At 52.8% G+C, this 20,661-nt stretch overlaps 1 protein-coding gene across 1 annotated transcript in view; it reads left to right on the top strand.

Annotated features, from left to right (window-relative positions):
• Positions 1–20,661, top strand: part of SLIT1 (slit guidance ligand 1) — a 187,819-nt gene that overhangs the window by 102,495 nt on the left and 64,663 nt on the right. Inside the window, exons 5-8 of the mRNA XM_025396916.1 lie at positions 17,707–17,778; positions 18,895–18,966; positions 19,530–19,601; positions 20,141–20,304. Of these exons, the coding sequence (XP_025252701.1) occupies positions 17,707–17,778; positions 18,895–18,966; positions 19,530–19,601; positions 20,141–20,304 (380 nt within the window). The remainder of the gene's footprint in view (positions 1–17,706; positions 17,779–18,894; positions 18,967–19,529; positions 19,602–20,140; positions 20,305–20,661) is intronic.

Below are 20,661 nucleotides of genomic sequence, written 5' to 3'. Positions count from 1 at the left end.
GGCTCGGATCCTCCCTCCAAGCTGCTGCCACCACAGTCTTCACTCTTGGAGGCCTCGAGGATGCAGTCTCAAATGCAGCTGCATGTCTGTAAGGGACTTCTGATAGAAACCTCTCACCACAAGATTCCAATGCCTACCTCTTTGCCTTTCAAATCTACAGGGGTTTGGAAGGAGTGACAGTTCCTGAGACACAGGAATCCTGGGAGGCAAGGAGAAGTCCCCAGGCAATGCTCATGGCAGACAGGAGCTGACATTCCACACTCCCTGCAGCACGGCTGCTCAGGGAAAACATGTGAACCGTATGCCATTTTTGATGAGAATATGTCTAGAATTTATTATACAAGCATCTAAGTTCTAAAACAGAGGGCCCTGAACATAATTTCACCTTTCCTTGATGACTCAATGTCAACATTATGAATGTTCACTATCGAACTCTGCTTTCTAGGCTTTCACCTACTCCCTCCAAGTTCATCCATCAAGTGTCACTGCCAACATACATATGCTTCCAGAAGCCTCCCCACACACCTGCCCATCAGTTTGAAGATTCTAATGTGCTGTGCCAGTGTAGCATAGTGGGTTAGCTTGTGGATTCTGCAGTCAGGCAGCTTGGGAAAGTTACTATGCCTCAGTTACATTATCTGGAAAATAGGCATAATCAGAGTACTTTTAATAAAATAGACTTTGGCCAGGTGCAGTATCTCATGCCTGTAATCCCAGCACTTTGGGAGGCTGAGGTGGGAGCATCGCTTGAGGCCAGGAGTTCAAGACCAGCCTGGGCAACATAGTGAGACCCCTTTGCTAAAAAAAATAACAATAATTAGCTGAGCATGGTGGGGGTGTGCCCAGAGTTCTAGCCACTCTGCAGGCTGAGGCAGGAGAATTGTTTGAGCCCAGGATTGCCTGAGTCCAGGCTGCAGTGAGCTACGATTATGCCACTGGACTCCAGTGTGGGTGACAGAGTAAGACCCTGTCTCTATAAACAAACAAACAAACAAACAAACAGTAGACTTTCTTTTTTAGAGCAGTTTCACATTCACAGCAAAATTAAGCAGAAAGCCCAGAGAGTTCTCATTTACTCCCTGCCCCCTCCCACATACATTCTCTCTGACTATTAATATCCCACACCAGAGTGGTGACAGCATGTGTCTCATGAGGTTGTTTTAAGAATTAAATGAGGCCGGGCGCGGTGGCTCAGGCCTGTAATCCCAGCACTTTGGGAGGCTGAGGCAGGTGGATCACAAGGTCAGGAGATCGAGACCATCCTGGCTAACACAGTGAAACCTCACCTCTACTAAAAAATACAAAAAATTAGCTGGGCGTTTTGGCGCCTGTAGTCCCAGCTACTCAGGAGGCTGAGGCAGGAGAATGGTGTGAACCCAGGAGGTGGAGCTTGCAGTGAGCCGAGATCACGCCACTGCACTCCAAGCTGGGTGGCAGAGCTTGACTCCATCTCAAAATAAATAAATAAATAAATAAATAAAAATAAAAGAATTAAATGAGATAATGTATATAAAACATATAAAATACCTAGCACAGTACCAGGCACATGGTAAATGCACGATAAATGTTGCCACTACCACTGTCATCACCACCACCACTAATAACAATTGTGTCTTACACAGGAGCCAGTCACAACCATTCATGTCTTAGGAGTAAAGTGAACAGTTTTTGTGCAAGGATTTGGATTGTGTGCAGATGCCCTCTCAGCACCTCTCTGTGCTTGCATCTGTGTCCAGGCAGGCAGCGGGGAGGTCTGACTTCTGGAGAAGTGGGAATTGGGGAAGGATTCAGCTTCACCCCATATAGAAATAGCTTAGTGATGTGCATTGCCCTCAGCACATGCCTCTCCTAGGAGTCTAAGGGTGGGTCCCTTGAGACTCATAGAGGAGCTATCCTGTTTTTCTGGGTGTGTGTTATGGACCAGACTCTCTGTAGGCTTTGGAGAAAGAAGAGCTGAGTAGACAAGGTTTGATGTGTGGGCTAGATGAGCCAGGTTGAAGGTGGCTGGGATCCAAGGTGAGTCTTTAGCCTTGAGCAGAGGAGGAGCTGCCAGATGGATTCAGTACCACGGACAGCTCCCTAGACAGCGACTCCTTGTGGCTCCTCGTAACTCTGGGCTTTTGTTGTGGCAACCTGCAGATCACCCTTAGCGAACTGGAAACCTTCCTTGCTCCTGTAACAGTCAGGGCTCTGTGTTTCTGCCTGCCTGGAAAGTCGTTAGGGTCTTATTCCCTTTGAGCATCCCTGTCTGTGCTTGTGGAAGGGGGCCTCAGGGGCTGCAGATGTCCCGGGGAAGCTGAACTCTTGCTATTCCGATCCCTCAGTCCCCTTCTTTCTTCTGAGAAACTCTTGAGGCCAAGACTGACAGGGTGTGACAGCCCTGTAGAAGACTGAGATGTGGAAGAATGGGGCATGGTGGTCTTTTTGGTAGAGAAATAGACCCCATTTCCCCTGAGGAAGAGGGAATAGAAATGCCCCAGGGACTCAGTGGTGCTCTGTTGGCCTCCTTGGTGGGCTGCTCCTGACATGACTTCAAGTCAGACGTCAGTCTTGACATTAGCTGTCCTGCCACATTGGTGGGACTCCAGCTTCTCCCTGAAGAAGCTCGGATTCGCAGCCCCTCTGCCCTGGTCACTTCCCTGAACAGAGCCCCTTCCCCCAGCACGGCCTGGGTTATACTTGCCCAGCCCTGTCACTCCTCTCCTCAGTTCTCTCTTTTCAAACCACATTAAATCCTGCTTTTCCCAGCCCCACCCCTGGTCCAGGACCACCCCTGGTCCTCAACTGACAGAACCCAAAGAGTCTGCCCCTCAGAGTCTGGATGCGTTTTCCTGAGAAAAATGATGCGTGTGAAGGGTGGCCTGCCTGCTGCGTAGCCTGTGCATTCTTAAAAATACCCTAAAACCCACCTGGCTTGAGTCAGTCCAGCAAAGAGCAATGTAGTAGGTGGTGGCACTGACCCTGCAGAACGACTTCTGAGATCGGGTACCAGGCCATGAGTCCGGGCTGGGAGCGTGTGAATAATTGTCCTGTGAAACGCATTGCTGTGACAGAAGCAGACCAATTTGCTAAATGTCATTTTTGCTAAAAGCCAATTTGCCAAAAGTCAATTCATGGAATGGCCAATTTGTCAAATGACCAATTCGTCAAATTGATTTACTTCTTTTAACTATTTGGTGTGAGTCGACTGGTTTGCATTTTGTCTTTATTACAGCAGTTTAAGAACTGTTCCATTTGTCTCTGCCCCAGCTCAGGTGTTTGAACTCTAGTGAACCCACCCCAGCCTCTTCCTACAGATGAATGGTGGAGCTTGGAGTCTTCCTACAGGAAGAGGCTGGGGTGGGGCAATTCACTGTCCTTAAAAGGCTATTGTGAAGGGAAATGGGAAACTGCCCAACTAAAACCAAACTATTAAAGGAAACAAAGAAATTTAGCAAATTGATCCTTTGCAGAATTAGCTGACCTGTGACTTAGCTTCCAGTGACTTGGAAGGTGTGGCTGAGTGTTTTTGGGCCCCGCTGGGGATGCTAGTGAGGGTATTGCTTTTCTCTTCCACAGTCATCTCTATTTTTTGGCAGGGGGTAGCAGGGAGCTCCTTGCAGGAAATGAGCTCCTACGATCATCTCTTTATAGAGACTTGTAGGAGGCCTCTGTGCTTGGTTTTAGACCCAGGAAAGGCCACTCTGCTCTCAAGCTGTTTTATCCATAGACTTGTCCCCGCAGGCCCCCTAGGCTGCGAGAAGCCCAGGGCCCATTGGTAGCAGATGCAAAGGACTTTGAAGGCTGCACCTCTCTTTTGTTTGATATTTCTACCTATTTTTGTCCTTATTTTTTTTACTTCTCTGATTTCTGTTTTCTCTATTTTATAACATACCCTCATTGCTTCCTGCAACAAGGCAGAGAAGGCATTTGGACCTACTCTGAAGGCTATTCCATGGGCCTATTTCCCACACTCCAGCCCTGCCTCTCCCAGATCCTTGCTCCTGCAGTTCTACCCTGTGACCTGGAAGTCTTGTCCCAGAGAGGGGCACTGTGCTTGTTCTCCAGGGAGACACAGAACCTGAACTGGCATTGCTGTATTGGAGACTCTGGAAGATGCAGCATCTTCACCTGGCAGAGTCAGATACTCACATCTGCACAGTTCCCATTTTCCCATCTCCGCCTCCATGTCTATTGGCAGCTGGCCCCAGTCCCTCCTTAATGTTGGCTGGGGATTGTTTCTGCCACACTGTCCTCCATCTAGTTTCCTCCCAGCCTGGGAATTTCCCCACTGCTTAAAATTGTGAGCCTGGCTTCTTGGAGTATTTGTCACTTGGCAGATTTTTTTCCCCATTTGTCTCCTCCAGCAGGGACTGGAGAGGGAGGGTACTGGCATTTGTTGAATGCCTACAAAGCACCAGGTGCTGGAATCAGTGCTTCCCATGTTACTTTTTAAAACTTTTAATTGAAGTATAACATATATTCTGAAAAGTGTGCCAATGAGCGTACAGGTCACCACATTTTCACAAAGTGAACACACTCATGTAACCAACACCAGATCAAAAAGTAAAACATCTTGAGTTCCTAGAAGCCTCCTGTACCTCCTTCCAGCCACAAATCCCTGTACCTCCCATCCCGACTAACTAAATCCTGACTTCCAACAGCATAGATTAGTTTTGCCTATTTTCAACTTTATGTAAGTGGTACATGTGGTATTTAATCTTCACAACTCAGCAAGAGGGAGACATGATTAACTCTCCTCTACCCATGGGTAACCAGACTCAGAGAGGTTAAGTAACTTGCCCAAGGTCACACAGGCAGGAAATGGTAGGGCTTGGAATCAAGCCCAGGGTTGTCTGGCTCCAAAGCTCGTGTCCTTTTCTCTGTACATCAATTCTTTGTCCTCCTGCACCACCTCCCCTGCCCCTACCATTGTGTGTCTGGCCTGTGACCCTCTGAAGTCACTGGTCCTAACTGTTCCCTGTAGGTGCCTGGGACAGGAGCCTTGCCTCTCACACTCCCCGGTGCATTCCCGCCCAGGACTAGCAGGTCACCAGGGGCCTCCAAGGTCTCTGCGCTCAGCACCTGGTGTTGAGTAAGTGTGGAGGCCTTGCCCTGGTGTTCATGTGCAGAGGGGCCTGCATTCCTCTGCATGCTTCATTCACCCTCATTGCCTGGTGCCGTGCCCTTGCCTTGGTGGCTAGGACTCATGCCTGCCACTTGCTGTTGGCAGAGTGGAAGAACGAAGCTGGTTGTGTCTCCTGTGTGCCCCTGAGCCTCTTGCTGCTTAGTGGGACTCAGCCTCTGAGCTGCTGTTCCTTGGCAGGGCTGAACTTTCACTTCAAAGCGGGGCTGCCTTGTGGGATGTGCCCCTCATATCTCTATTGTGGGAACGCATGCTCAGTAGCTGCATAGCAAACAGCCCGGTTCAAGGAAATGTTACCCTCGGTGCTTTTATGGTGCGGCCATTCAAGACTGCTTAATGTCTCTGCCTAATGAGGTTTCTGCACCATTAACTCTGGTGGTGCTGGAGGGAGAAGGAGGCGGCTGCCACAGGAGGGTTTGCGGCTTCGCAGTGGGCAGGGGAGGGGGGCACCTCTCCAGCTAATGGGACCTGGCACATGCTGGGTGCTCAGTAAATGTGGGTGGGATGAATAAGGGCAAAACTCGGACCCCACCATTCACAGTGTCAGGCCCCCAAACCACCTGCAGGAACTTGGATATCAGGAGTTCCCTGGGACCATGTTGGCTGTTCCACATTTTATTTTATTTACTTATTTTTTAAGTTTTTGAGACAGGGTCTCACTCTGTCTCCCAGACTGGATTGAAGTGGCATGATCACAGCTCACTGCAGCCTCCACCTCGTTGGCTTAACAATCCTCCCAACTCAGTCTCCTGAGTAGCTGAGACCACAGGCACGCTACCGTGCCTGGCTAATTATTTAAAAACATTTTTGTGGAGACGAGGTCTTGCTGTGTTGTTCAGGTTGCCTCAAATTCCTAGGCTCCAGTGACCCTCTTGCTTCGACCTCCCAAAGTGCTGGGATTACAAGCATGAGCCACTGTGCCCAGACTGTAGTTCAATAATTAAAAAGAAAAAAAAAAAATCTCCAGACTTCGGAGAGCATGCGCGGGCTTTAATTCCATGAATCTTATCATTCTCTTAGGAGTAGGAGAGGTGGGAAAGGAGAGGGAGCAGTCATTTCTTCAGGGTCACAGAGCTGTACCACTCAGGATTTAGTAGCGGCAGTTGGAAGCCTCACAGACAATACAACTGATTGTCACCCACTGTGTGCCAGGCTCCTCTTACAAACTTATGTTACAGAAAAGGAAACTGAGGCCCAAAGAGGCACCAGTTGGTGCTGAGCTTCGTTTTGAATCCAGGCTGCAGGGCTCTGCTCCCAGACTAGCTACTGTGCCCTGAGACTTCCTTTGGGGAAGCTCGCTGATCTGATGACCCTGCCATCCACTCCAGCTGGTCTGGCTCATGGAAGTCAGGGTTGCAGAGAAGTGGGGCAGGAGAGCACCCAGGATTAGGAAGGGGAACTTACCACTCAAAGGACTGCAGCCAGGCCCAGAGGAGGTGGCTAAGGCAGCTCCAGGATCTATCCTGTCCTGTGTGATTTTTTTAAGAGATTGAGTCTCACTCTGTCACCCAAGTTGGAGTGCAGTGTCATGATCATAGCTCACTGTAACCTTGAACTCTTGTGCTAAAACAATCCTCCTGCCTTAGCCTCCCGAGGAGCTAGGACTACATCAGCATGCCTGGCTGATTTTCTTAACTGTTTAGAGAGAATGGGTCTCACTATGTTGCCCATGCCTATCTCAAACTGGCCTCAAGGCATCCTCCCACCTCAGCCTGCCAAAGTGCTGAAATTATAGGTGTGAGCCGCTGCCCCCGGTTCCATCATGTATTTTCACAAGACGGAGAGGTGAGGGACAAGACTAAAGGAAACTGGGCTTGTGGTGGGCAGGACCCACGCCCCCTTCACTGCACCAGTGTGGTCTCTTTGACACCACTGCTGGGTCTCCTTTGCACCCTGGCCCCGGCCCCAGCCCCGGCCCCTACCTGAGCTTGAACTTCTGGAGAAGATGAAACAAACAGATTCACACTGAGAATTAGCTGACTGATAAGCTTTCTACTTGCATCTTCTGGGAGCACCTGAGGTTTGTGAGTGGACAAAGCCCTGGCCTCTGAGTTGAGGCCCAAGGCAGCACGATTCAGGTTCTTATCATCGAATGCGCACCAGAACCCACCTTGAAGGTGAATTAGATCTAGTCCCTGACCTGGAGATAGGTGTGCACACATGCAGATCTACACAGGGTAGATCTGGGGCACTTGAGTGTTGTTTCATGGGCTAGAGAGAGCAGGCAGGGAGGGGTACTTGCAGAATTAATTCCCCCTCTAGGTGGGAAGTATAGGATCTCAAGGGAGGTGTGAAGGATGGGCAGAGACAAGGCAGGATGGTCCAGGGAGATCCCAGGAGCATCTCCGAGCAGGATGTGCATCCCAGCGTCCCACCCATGGGTATTGATAGCCTCCCTCCTACCAGGCCATCCTGCAGCGGGGACCTAGAGCACAGACAGCCCTTAGGAGTCTGTCTCCCATTCCCTGGCCTGAGCAGGGAGCCAGAGCTGGGACTCCTGACCTCCTGGCCATGCTGGAGATGCCAAGTCTCCCTCTGCTGAGTGCTGGAGCTGATTCACCTGGGAGCTTCACACCTGCTCCTCACCCGTGCCCTCAGGCGTCTTCCATGCAAATTGGCAGAAATGCAGGAAGGGCCTGTGGGACAAATATAGTGGCTGGTCCCCGTCCGCCAGCTCTGTGAGTGCCTTCTCTGTTCCTCAGGAAGGCGAGCCTTGGTGAGCTGCAGCTGAGGGGTTGGTAGCTGCTCTTCCCTCTCTCCACTCACTAGGGGTGTCTGTGTCTAAGTCTCCCCGCCTCAGCGCCCAAAGAATAGGAGTTGGCACCTCCAACCCTTGCTTTGAAATGCTAACCAGTACAGAGGTTATAATCCGGTTTGCTTTGGCTCCAGCTGGGGACATTAAAACATTTTACACCTTTCCTCTGCTGGAGGCAGCACTTCCCAGACTTCAGTGTGTACCTGAGACACTGAGGGATCGTGCTGAAATGCAGGTTCAGGCTCAGGAGGTGGGGCCCAGAATATCTGTTTTCCTAACAAACTTCCCGGTGATGATGATGCTGCCAGTCCACCGGGTGCCAGGGACTCACTTGCTGAGTTATCCGCAGTGGAGTCCCGGGCAGCCACGTATTGATAACAGCTGTGTGAGGCTGCCCCGTGCTGGCACCAGCTATCAGTGGGCACACTGAGTGTGTGACAGACACAGCATGTAATCCCATCCTCCCAGCATCCCTGGGAAGTCAATATTGTTGCAGATGTTGGGAACTAACTGCGGTCCTGCCGGAGGTCATGGAGTGTGTTGGTGGCCTTGAGCCTCAGCCTCCTGACTCCCAGGCCCTGACCCTCCCTCCTCCTCCCTACAGAGCCCAAAAGACAATTATTAAAGTGTGGGCAATGGCAGCCAACTCTGCCAGTCCTGGCTGAGAGCCCTACACTCAGCTGTGGTTAAGCCATGTGATAATTATTCCCATTTTACCATGAGAAGACTGAGGCTTGGGGGTTAGAAGATGTGCATGAGGCCAGAGTCTGAGTCCTTAATCCAACTATCTTCTGACAAGGATCTAAACCCCCAGATGAGGTGCCCTGGAACCCTTGGGCTGCCCCGGTTCAAGGTAACCACTCAGGCTGCAGGGGGCCAAGGAGACAGGCCAGGCTGCCCAGAGCTTCCATGTGGCATGAAAGGCAGACAAAGTAAGGCCTGTGCCCTGCAGTGGAACCTGAGTGGGCAGCAAGAACCCAGAGCCCAGTCCAGCCTTGGCGGGTGTCCAGTGGCTCTCTGTGTACTCCCACCCCCGCCCCCACTGCTAATCCCCTTAGAGGCTGGTCTGCCAGCAGGGACCAATCAGGTTAGAGCGTGAAGGCAGATTAGCAGCCAGAACATGGGGTCTTGACCTTGGCTTCCCCAGCCCCTGCCTCCCCCAGCCCTGGTAGAGGATGGGGGGATTGGCAGAGTGTGCAGGAGGAGGGGCGGTGAGAGCGGGGTGACTGGGGATGGTGCCAAGTCAGGGTGTGGGCCTGGCAGCCCCCTTCTCTTCAGGGGTGGGCGGCCGACTGGCGTTGCCGGATGCTTCCAGGCGGAGTGGGAGCTGCTGTTGGTGGAGCTTGCTTCCTGGGGCACTTGATCTTAGCGATGGGGTTCAGGCTTTGCCTGCAGGGCCCTTGCCTTGAGCTGGTGTGAACTTGGAACTACTTGAGGGTGTTTGGTTGTTAATATCCCAAAAGATGTGTGAAGGGAAGAGGCATGGTTGATACAACGATGACAAGTGCTTGCTCTTGCCTGCCTTCCCCTTCTGAGCCCGCATCTCATTGGGTCTGCAGCCTGGTTAGGCAGAGCAGGTACAAGTAGCCGCAGCAAAGGTGAGGAGCTGTGGTCTGTTGCCGTACAGAGCCAGCCTGTCTGACCCTGAGCTCCTGCCTCTCCCTTGGCCAGTCCTAACTCCTTGTTTTGACCGGGAAATTGGAGAGGGATTAGAGCAGGGGACTCATGTAAGGATCCATTTTAGTTCATTTAGCTAAAAATGACTGAGTCCCTGCAATGTGCCAGGATACAAGGGAAAGTGAAAGAGAGTGTCTGCCGGGAGGTTATGGTCTGGAGAGGGAGATGGACGTTCACCAGAGTCAGTACTTCATCACATTCAGTGCGCCTGTATTTTACTACAAGCCCGGGTTGTGCCGAAGAGTAAAAGTGGGGGTGCTGGGAGTCTGTTGCGGACGGAGCAGCCGACTCAGGCTCAGGGGAGGTGTTCGTAGACTGAGGTGTGAAGGAGGAACAGCGTTTCCTGGGTGAAGGTGAGGGAAGAGTATTCCAGGCAGAGGCCACAGCAAGTACACAGGTCCTGTGGGTGGCAGGAGAGGTCTGGGAAACTGCAGGAATATCAACAGAGGTGAGGGACTAGGCAGGGGCGCCTCCCCCATCAGATCCTGCAACGTAAGTGCCACTTTCCATCCCCGTGTTGCAGATGGGGAAACTGAGGCCAGAGAGGTTACATGACTTGCCCAAGGCCACTGGTTTAAGTGAGTGGAGCCAAGTCTCCCCTGTGACACCCAGCTGTGGGCTTTGTCCTCTGCACCCTGGCCTCTCAGTGCGTGTTCCCTGAACCAGCATCCCCGCCTCCCCCAGGTGCTTGTCAGAAGTCTGGGACCTCGTCCTGCCCCTCAGCTTCTGCCCCAGCCCTGTATCTCCCCAGCTCTGCCCCGAGTCTGGCTCTGGGGATCTGTCATGGTGTCCTTGTCGCTGTCCTACCCCTGCCCTCCTTCTGAACCCCTGTCTGGCTCTGCTTCCCAGGGCTGGGACAGGCCCCTGCTGCCCTGGGCTTGGCTGTTTGTCCTTCCAGTCGTGGATCCCGCCCGCTTCCAGGACGGCCATTCTCAGGATGTCTCATTCTGCCCAGACACATCCCGGGCATCTCCTCACTTCAAGGACACATGGGAGGAGAACAGGCAGGAATGACTGGGTCTGAGGGAGATGAAGGTGTCCCAGGGCTCTGGGAAAACTGATGGGGAAAGGCTTAGGTGGTGCTTTTGGGGGGTTTCCACGCAGACCAGGGGCAGAAGACATGATACACTTTATTTCAAAGGGATTTGGGAAAGATGAGACAAGTATTGGCAAGGTAGGAAGTCAATTGGAGCAAAAAGAAAAAAAAAAAAAAAAAAGAGCGAGTATCTTTGTTATAGTTTGCGATGTGGTTGAGGCATCCAGGTCCAGGGAAGGCTTCTGGCGCCCCCTCGTGGAAAAGCTTGAAACAACAGAGCCTTAGAGTTGCTTAGGCTGTGCTTAGGGCAGGGACAACAGCCAGCATTTCTTGAGTGTTGCTAAACGGAGGTTGTGATTCAGAAGCTTAAGTACATAAACTCACACAATCTTCTCCAAAGTTCCACGTGGTAGGTATTTTACAAATAGGGCACCTGGAGCTCTCAGGTGCAGAATTTCCCCAGGTCCATGGTTGGTCAATAGCAGAAACAGGAGTTGAACCTGGTCTTTCTGTCTGCAGGTGCAGGCTCCTTCTACCACCCACTTTGCTGCCATCAGACTGCATTTTCCTGAGGCTTCCAAGGTTCACCTGTTTTCCTCTGGCCTCTCCTGGGGCCCCAAATTCACTTTCCTGTCTTCATTTAAAGAGTGTGGGCTGCTTCCGGCTGTAGGCTGGCTGGCCAGGGTGGGGCAGTTCCACACCCAGCTTTGGGCCATCCCTCATCTCTTGACTGGCCCTTGGCTTCACCTGCCGCCTGCCTGCCTGGGGGTTGTGTCTTTCCTCTTTAAGCTTTGGTGCCCCACAGCAAAGCCTGAAAGATGGTCAGAGCCTGGCGCGGTGCCTGTGCCTGTAGTCCCAGTTACTTGGGAGGCTGAGGTGGAAGGATCACTTGAGCCCAGGAGTTTCAGACCAGCCTGGACAACATAGTGAGACCCTGTCTCTACAAAAAGGTTTTAAAAAATTTAGCCAGGCATGGTAGCATGCGCCTGTAGTTCCAGCTACTCAGGAAACTGACAGAGGAGGATCGCTGAGCCCAGGATTTCAACAGTGCAGTGAGCTGTGATTGAGTGACTGCACTCCAGCCTGAGTGACAGAGTGAGATGCTGTCTCTAAATAAATAAACAAAATAATTAAAAAGATGGTTGGATCACAGCCCTCTCTAGTCTATCCCGTCACTCTCCCTGGCCTGTATGAGGCTTCTTCCAGCTGACACTTCCTTCCCAGAGCCTCTGCTCCTCCCCAGTCATACCAGGCTCTCTCATGCCCCAGCGTCTTTGCATAGACTGGGCCTGCCTGGAGTCTGCCTCTGCCTTCTGCCTCTTCCCTACTTAGTTCCTGGTGTGAGTCCTTATAGAACTGCTTTTGCTGAATCGTACTTTGATGCTATTATAAGAAACAGACACTCAAACCCCATTTATTATAAGGATCTAGTGTTATTGATTAGGCTACACTGTCATTTTTAATAAAGACCCCTGGGAAAATTCTTGCCTCATCTGAGTGCCAAACCAGCTGTACTCCTGAGAAGCTGATCCTTTTAGACTTATACGTGTCCCGTGGGTGCTGTGAACTGACTGGCTCTCCTTTCACGTTGGCTCTCAGTGATAAAGCTCAGAGCCCCGATCGGCCGTGCCTGGCGTGTGGTCACATGGTGCATGCATTCTTAGTACCCACCATTGAGTCCTCCTCTTCTCTGTGCCTCATTTTTCGCTCTTGCTCTCTTGCTGTTTTGAAAATCCCTATAAGCCATCTTAAAGCCTTTCTAGAACAAGGTTGGGTCTAAATCGATAAGCAAATCAATACGAATAAAAAAACCTTCCTTGCAGGGTTGTGGTGAGGATTAAATGGAATAATGAATGAATGTGAGTGCTGGCCCAGCATTCCTTCCCAGGCTTGGCCAAAGGGTGAGTGGTCGGCTGGGCTGAGATAAGGGTCCCACTGGAGGTCCCGCCTTCCTGACTCTGTGGACATCCTCAGGCCACCACTCCTCCCTGCCCCCATCTGGCTCGTAATGCTGGTACTCTCATCTCCCTGAGTCTCTGTGGGTCAGCAAAGGCGGGAGGCTGTGTCTGTCTTCTCCCCAGACCCCCTCTTTCAGTAGGCATGTGGCCAGCAACTCTCCTCACCTCCTTTCCGGGACCCCAAATCCCCTAAAGAAGCAACCACCTCACTTGATGTGTGTCTTAGTCTGTTCCAGCTGCTATAACCAAATATCGTATTGGGAGGCTGAGTTGGGTGAATCACTTGAGGCCAGGAGGTTGAGACCAGCCTGAGCAACAAAGTAAGACCCTGTCTCCACCTGTAGAGCAGCTGTAGTCCCAGCGCATCTGTAGTCCCAGCTACTCAGAAGGCTGAGGTGGGGAGGATCGCTTGAGCCCAGGAGTTCAAGGTGACAGTGAGCTCTGATTGTGCCACTGCAGTCTGGCCTGGGTGACAGCAAGACCTTGTCTCTAAAAAAAACAAAAACAAACTGCCATAGACTGAGTGTCTTATAAACAACAGAAATTTATTTCTCCAGTTCTAGAGGTGGGAAGTCCAAGATCAACGTACTGGCAGATTTGGTGTGTGGTGAAGGCTGCTTCCTGCTTCATAGATGGTGCCTTCTAGCTGTGTCCTCACATGGAGGAAGGGGCAAGGCAGCTCTCTGGGGTCTCTTTCATAAGGGCACTAATCCTGTTATACGGATGGAGCTTGCATGACCTATCACCTCCCAAAGTCCTCACCTCCTAATACCATCATATTGGGGATTAGGTTTCAACCTATGCCTTTTTTGGGAGGAAATGATCATTCAGACCATAGCAATGTGTCTTGCAGGCATGTGGGTGGGTCTGCACTGGTGAAGAGCTTAGCAATCTTCTGGTCCAGCCTATGAATTGGACAAATGAGGAAACTGAGGCCCCAAAAAAGCAGAAGTGATGTAGCCAAGTCTCTAACATGATTTCAGCTCATTAACTTTGATCCTAAGCACACCCCTCCCTTCCTTAGGGTCATGCCCCAAAGCACCACTGGATGAGTCATTGACTGTTGCATAACCAATGACTTCAAAATACCGTGACTTTTAAGAACAAACAATAAACATCTCACAGTCTCTGTAGGTGGCTGGGTGGTTCTGGCTTGGGGTTTGTCATGAGATTGCATCACAATGTTGAGGGGTTGCGTCATCTGAAGGCTCAGCTGGGGCTGGAGAATGCTTTTCCATGATGGCTGGCTCACAGGGCTGGCAAGCCTGTGCCTGCTGTTGGCAGGAGGCCTCGGTTCCTCTCCATGTGGGCCTCCCCAGAGAGCTGCTGGAGTGTCCTGCGACCTGGCTGGGTTTTCCCAGAGAACAAGAAGGGAGCTACAGTGTCTTTTATGATCTAGTGTCGGAGGTTATCAATTACCACTTCCATCATATGTGGTTCTTCAGAAGTGAGTTACTGAGTCCTGCCCACATTCAAGAGGAACAGAATGAGCCTCTGTCTTTTGAAGGGAGGAATGTGAAATAATTTGTGGATGCCTTTTAACCACCATGACCTCCCACTTACACACAACAGTCATACCAAACCGCATGAGATTCCCCCAGCCTGCCTCATTCCTTCCCGTCTCTGGGCTTCTGTACATGCTGTTACCACTGCTTGGAACGCCCTTTCCTCATTTTTCATTTCTGTCTGGGATGCATCAACTCTGTAAGATCCGGTCAGAGATCACCTCTCCTCCCTCCGGCGGACTTGCTCACTCACTTCTCTGCACTCTCCCGTCTCTTTGGCAGTACTGCTCCTCCAGCCGTTGTTGAAAGCTGGCATGTACACCCATGAAAACAAGTCTTTGGGGGTCCCCAGCAGACCATCAGCTCTCAGTACACATTTCTGGAATGAAGGATTGAAGGTCCACTCACTGGTTTCCCATCTGTGCCCTCTTCTGGGCATGAGTGCTCTAGGGTAGACCACGCACGTGTGGTTAGCTCTGCATCTGCAAGCCCAGCCTGTCACTGGTGCCTGCAGGCACTCCATCAAGGCGGGTTTGGTTTCATGTTGGGCTCCTATGTCAGCCCGGGCTCCTGGTTACTGAGGAACTCGCGTGACTATGAACTCCAGTGTGGGCAGTCTGTTGTTTCCTGTGTGGCCTGCACAGCCCTGCTGCAAATCCGGTAATTTCCCTGCCAGCCCACTCTGCTCAGTGGCAGCACCCCACTTAGGAAGATGGAGAGAACAAGCCACAAGTCTACAGACCAGGAGAACCATCAAGCCATTAGGGCAGGCACCACCAGGGTAGCAATTTCTTGTATGAAGCAGAGACACTAAGAAGAGGATGTGGCAGCCAAGGAGCTCTCTAGGCAAGGAAGAGATGATAACAAGGATTAGGCAGGCAAAGACTGAAATGTGTCTCTCAAGACACATGGGGCTGGGGGAGTTGCTGCATAAAGACAGGCAGCAGGGAGCAGGCCACTGGGGACCCTCTGGGGAGCAGCTTCTAAATGGGTGGAATTTGGGGAGTGTCTCCAGGAATACTGACAGACTACACAGGGGAGCTGGAGATATGGCACAAGTAACCAAGATCGAAGACCAAAGATGCCATGTGGAGAGCAGGAAGGGAAGATGGGGCCAGGCAAGTGCGGGAGGAGGAAGCTTCCCCTGCAGGAAGGGGAGATGCCTCAGGGATGGCAGGTGGGATGGCTCTGGAGGAGGGACAGCTGTGTCTATGCTGCAGGCTTGAATCATCTCCCTTCCAGGAGAGAGAGCAAGAACGAGGGGCGCTGATGGTGCCAAGGCCCCTTCAGACACAGCTACTTGGCTGCTTTTCTGAAGGCTGTAGGGGGACAGGACAGGAGGGGCTGGGTTTGAGGGAGGGAGTGCACAGATGTTGGTGCCCACTTTGTGAGGACTGGCAGGCAATTGTTTTGCCAGGCTTTCATTTTTCCCATTTTGTGCATGAGGAAACTGGGCTCGGGAGGGAAAGGGTGCCTTGCAGATGCACAGCCAGGAAGGGGAGGGCCAGGACTCAAACCCCAGGCTCCTCCCTCCAGCTGCAAGTCCCCAGCCCAGAGAAGGGGAGGTAGCTGGGGACCGAGCTCCCTCCAGGACAGGGTGCCTCTCCAGTTCCATCATTCATTCATCCATTCATTCATTCAACGAATGCTTGCCGAGTGGCTGATGTGGGCTAGGCACTGTCCTAGGTGCTGGGATGCAGCAGCAGCCGGTCCAGTGCCCTCTAGCTCAGCTGCCCGCTACCTTTCTGACTCAGGGCTCTGTGCACACCGCTAGGTTTCTCAACAGGGAAACCCAGACAGGGCAGCGGTGGCCTTGACAGTTCAAGGGGCAGTGTGCGGTGGGGTAGGGGGCTGTGGACTGCGTTCTCGGACCCTGTGTGGTGGGGGCTGAAAGGAAGGGCACTGTCAAAACCCACAGGCCTGGCCCAGGAGGAGGAGGTGGGGCTGTGGAATGGCCTACATCAGGACGGTCCGCCTCTGGTTGTTCACCTTCAGGACCCGGGTGTGTCCGGGGCAAGGCTCTGGGGCAGGGAGCCTGGGTCCAACCCAGGTCAGTTATTTCACATCTTGGAGCTCAGTTTCCTCCTCTGCGAAATGGGCGCAATGGCAGTTCCTACCCCCAGGGCTGCTGTACAAGCTGGGGCTCTGGGACCTGAATGCCTGGGTTGAAATTCTGGAGCCACCACCCACCAGCTGGATTACCTTGAAGAAGTTGCTTAGCTTCTCTGAGCCTTGCTTTTCTCCTTTGTATAATGGGGATGGTGATCGTATCCACGCCATGCTCCTGGGAAGTACTCAGGGCAGTGCCGGCCTGGGGGGGTGTGGCTGTGAGTAGGAAAAGCTGACCTGGAAAGGGGCGTTTGCACACGTCTGTGGATGCCAGGGAGGCTGCTGAGAGGGAAGAGAGGCAGGTGGACAGGTGTCAGAGGCCCGGTCCTGCCAGGGAGTGGAGGAAGGGCCCCAAAGCCGGCCTGGCAGTCACTGAGGCTAAGGATTTGCAGTCCCGACAGCGTCCCCTCCCTCACATCAGGGCATTCATGGGGAGTTGTGAAGTCCTCAGTGATCCCAGCCCCACTGCGTTCTCCTGACTCCCTGTGACCCAGGCTCTCAGAGGTGCCCTGCTGCCTGCAGTCCTCAAGAGCACCAGGTTTGGAGTCAGGCCCTGCCTGGAGTTAAAGACCTGACTGGGCCACTGGCTGGCTGGGTCGTGGAGCCAATTTTGTCCTTACTGAGTCAGCTTGCTCAGCATAAGATACAGAGCGTAAGCCCCAGGCACAGCCGCCACAGATGGCCCAGGGTGCCGTCCCTCCCAGCCTGGTGCCACCCAGTGGTCATCAATCCCCCTCCAGAAGCACTTCTGTTGTGTGCCCCTTTGCAGCCCTGCACGATGCTGTGGGGGGCTGAACTGGCCTCTGTGGGTCCGGTGGGCTGACTTTTGTGGGCATTAGGCTGTTCTCGTATTACTATAAAGAAGTGCTGAGACTGGGTAATTTATAAGAAAAGAGATCGACTTGGCTCACCTTCCGCAGGCTGTGCAGGAAGCAAAGGCATCTACTTCTGGGGAGGCCTCAGAGAGCTTTTTCTTCTGGTGGAAGCCGGAGGCGGAAGCAGGCACTTCACGTAGGGGAATGGAGAGGGAGAATGGAGGAGGAGGCTCCATACCCTTCAACAACCAGAGCTCCCGGAACTCACTCGCCATCGAGAAGTCAGCACCAAACCAGGAGGGATCAACCCCCATGACTGGATCACCTCCCACCAGGCCCCACCTCCAGCACTGGGGATTACCATTCAACATGAGATTTGGGTGGGGGCAAATATCCAAACTACATCAGGTGGGGTCTGGCAGGGCTGGTCATAGCTGCCCCAGGCTTCTCCTTCCAGCTGCAAGCCCCCAGCCCAGAGAAGGGGAGGCTGGGGACTGAGCTCCCTCCAGGACATGCTGTGTCTCTCCAGTTTCATCATTCATTCATTCAGCAAATGCTTGCTGAGTGGCCTCTGTGGGCCAGGCGCTGTCCTAGGTGCTGGGGTGCAGCAGTGGCCGGTTCAGTGCCCTCCAGCCCACCTGCCCTGCTTCCCTGAGTCATCACAGCACTCTGCAGGAACCTCGTTTCTGACCGCTGTTTTCTCTCCCTCTGGCTTTATCCTCCCAGGGACTTGAGTGAGAACGCCATCCAGGCAATCCCCAGGAAGGCTTTTCGGGGAGCTACAGACCTCAAAAATTTGTGAGTACAGGCCTGGGAGGGAGAAGGGTGCAGGAGCTCCAGGGCCACTCCTGGCAGTGTCCTCAGGGTATACCCGAGCGAGCCGTGTAGTCCAGGCAGCCAGGGAGCTGACCTGGGCTTCAGAGGATTGGTGCCAGCACGGTCTTCTGGAATAATCTGGGGTTGGAGGAAACAGGCAGCTCTTGCCTCTCCCTTGGTTGTGATTCCGTGTGAGAGCCAATGGAGGGGGCCCTTGGGGACTTGGTGAAGCATGTTATCAGCGTGGGCAATGTTCTCAGTCCATTTTGATGGCACAGTGTCTGTGCTCGCCTCATATTTGGGCTGGGAGAGCTGGGTTTGAATCTTCTCTTCTGGTTACATGTCACATACGCTGCTGCAAGTCAGTGAACATCACTGAGCCTCGATATGTTGTTCTGGAAAATGGGGATAATAAGATCTACTTCACATGCATTTTCTGAGGTTTAAATTAGACATGGAAATAAATATACTTTGTCAAATGACATTTAATTGTAATGGCTTATTATTATTACTATTCAAATTTATTCTGGTCCAGGCTTACCACCTCCCTGAGGTCTGACCACAGCAGGGATGGCAAATGCCTGGCAAGCTTGTCACACACACCCCCTCCCATGCCTGTGGCAGACATTGATAATCAATCACCACATTCTTTCCCACAGAGCTCACCTCACAGCTTCAGTTTACTCTGACAACAGCACTCCAGGTAGCCACCTCTAGTCAACCTCTTTGGCACTCAGGCTGAAAAATCTGTTTGCCAGTTCTGGCTGCCACTGCTTTGTGACTCTCCCATTTTTCAGTTGCCAGCACCCGCTAGGTGGTCTCCAAAATGTATGTGTGTGTAGGGGGGTGCCTGCTCCCCAAGGGAAATGTAAGGTTGAGTAGAAGAATATAACTTACTTATATTTATGATTTTAATTGAAAATTAGAAAAAAACGTTAAGTTTTTACTAACGTTTACTATTTGGATTGACACATATACACGTAACAAACAACTAGGGGGGTGCTTCTTTTGAATGAATGCAGCACGTGGTCACAATGTTTGGACACCCTTACTCTAGGCAATGTGCCCTTCTCTCTACAACCTTCGTTTCCTTCACAGACAGCTGGACAAGAACCAGATCAACTGCATTGAGGAAGGGGCCTTCCGTGCTCTGCGGGGGCTGGAGGTGCTGTAAGTAAAGCATGGGCAAGGAAGGAGGGGCGTGGAGGGCCCTGCTATGCGGGTGCCAAGTGCCACAGCCTGGGCAGCGGGCGTCAGGGAGACAGGAAGGGGGAAACCTGCCCTCCTAGAAGCACTCAGAGGAGGGGAGGACAAGCACTCATGGGGTCATGCCTGCAGCAAGCAGTGTGTCCCAATGTAACCTGCTCAGGATGAAACCCAAGGGTTTCTGGCACTTGGCCTGGAATGCTTCCCCCTTTCCCCCCGCCTATCCAAACCCCACCCTTTCTTCCAAGCCAACCCAAGCCTGGGACATGTCCCATCACCCGCCCTGCTCCATGTCTCCATCCTACCAGCCTTGGAGTCTATGGTGCCATCGGCTCACAGTCACCGTCCCAGCTCAGGGCTTTCCTGTGGGGTGGGATTTGCCTCGTGCTCTTTGGCTTAGCCCCTCCACATCCAGCCCCGTGCTGGTCCACTTTAAGGTCGAGAGCTTCCCCGTTCATTAGCAGGGCGGCCCTGTCCCACATCATCTGTTGGGCAGGTGCTAAATGACTCTGGTTTTTCCCATTTAGGACCCTGAACAACAACAATATCACCACCATCCCCGTGTCCAGCTTCAACCACATGCCCAAGTTACGGACCTTGTGAGTCAGCCGGGGCAGCGGGGAGCAGGGCATCCAAGCCCAGCTGATGCTGGGGGTGGGTGGGGCAGGAGGCGAAGCTTCTGCAGACAGGTCATGGAGCTCATTCTCCCTCAGACCCCCAGAGGCCAGCCCAGGCTGGGGGCTCCATGCAGTCAGAGGTGGAAGGAGTTATATAATTGCAGGGCATCCAGTGCCACTTAATTTGATTTTTCTTTGGAAAACAAATGATTTGTTTTTGTGCTTGAAAATGAGCCAGGCGGTTTGGGGCAGTGAGCCTGTGCGAGGTCAGTGCGATGACCTGGGCCTTGCTGGGCACAGCTGAGCCCAGAGCATGTGGGAGGGGAGGGACAGCAGCAGGATCTCCATGGGGCTGTGGATAATCCCCGGGTTGGAGTTGAGCTGCCTACTTGACTAAATGTAGACTGTGTTTGGCTTGAACACAGCACCAGGGGCAGCCACCTGCCTGAGGTTGGGGGTTCCCACAATCTGGCTGGGCTGGGGGCTCCAAATGGGTTGTGAGCCACCCTGTCCTCTTGCAGCCGCCTGCACTCCAACCACCTGTTTTGCGACTGCCACCTGGCCTGGCTCTCACAGTGGCTGAGGCAGCGGCCAACCATCGGGCTGTTCACCCAGTGCTCGGGCCCAGCCAGCCTGCGTGGTCTCAATGTGGCAGAGGTCCAGAAGAGTGAGTTCAGCTGCTCAGGTGGGTGCAGGCCTCTGCTGGGCTCTCAACTGTCCAGTGCCTCCTGCCCTGCCTCTTGTTCCCGCCCCTAATCTCGACATTAATACCTGGCCTGCCCATCACCTCCTGACCCGGCCCATCACCTGGCCCCACCCATCACCTCCTGACCCCACTGTCTGCCCCTCCTGCCCCATCTATCACCTCCCATTCTCACCATGGCCTTTGTCTCTGCGTGTCACTTCTTGCCTCCTCTCCTTTTCCCTCCTGTCCCCTCACTGCCTCGTCCACTCACCACCTCCTTTGTTCCACCTCATCCTCTTTTTGGCCTACTCAGTGCCTCCTCCGATGTCCTCTGGGCTCCTTGCCCCTGCTATCACC

This window comes from Theropithecus gelada, chromosome 9, assembly GCF_003255815.1.
Source record: "Theropithecus gelada isolate Dixy chromosome 9, Tgel_1.0, whole genome shotgun sequence".
NCBI lineage: Eukaryota > Metazoa > Chordata > Mammalia > Primates > Cercopithecidae > Theropithecus > Theropithecus gelada.
Note: the sequence above shows the minus strand (reverse complement) of the source record. Positions and strands in the feature narration are given on the sequence as shown.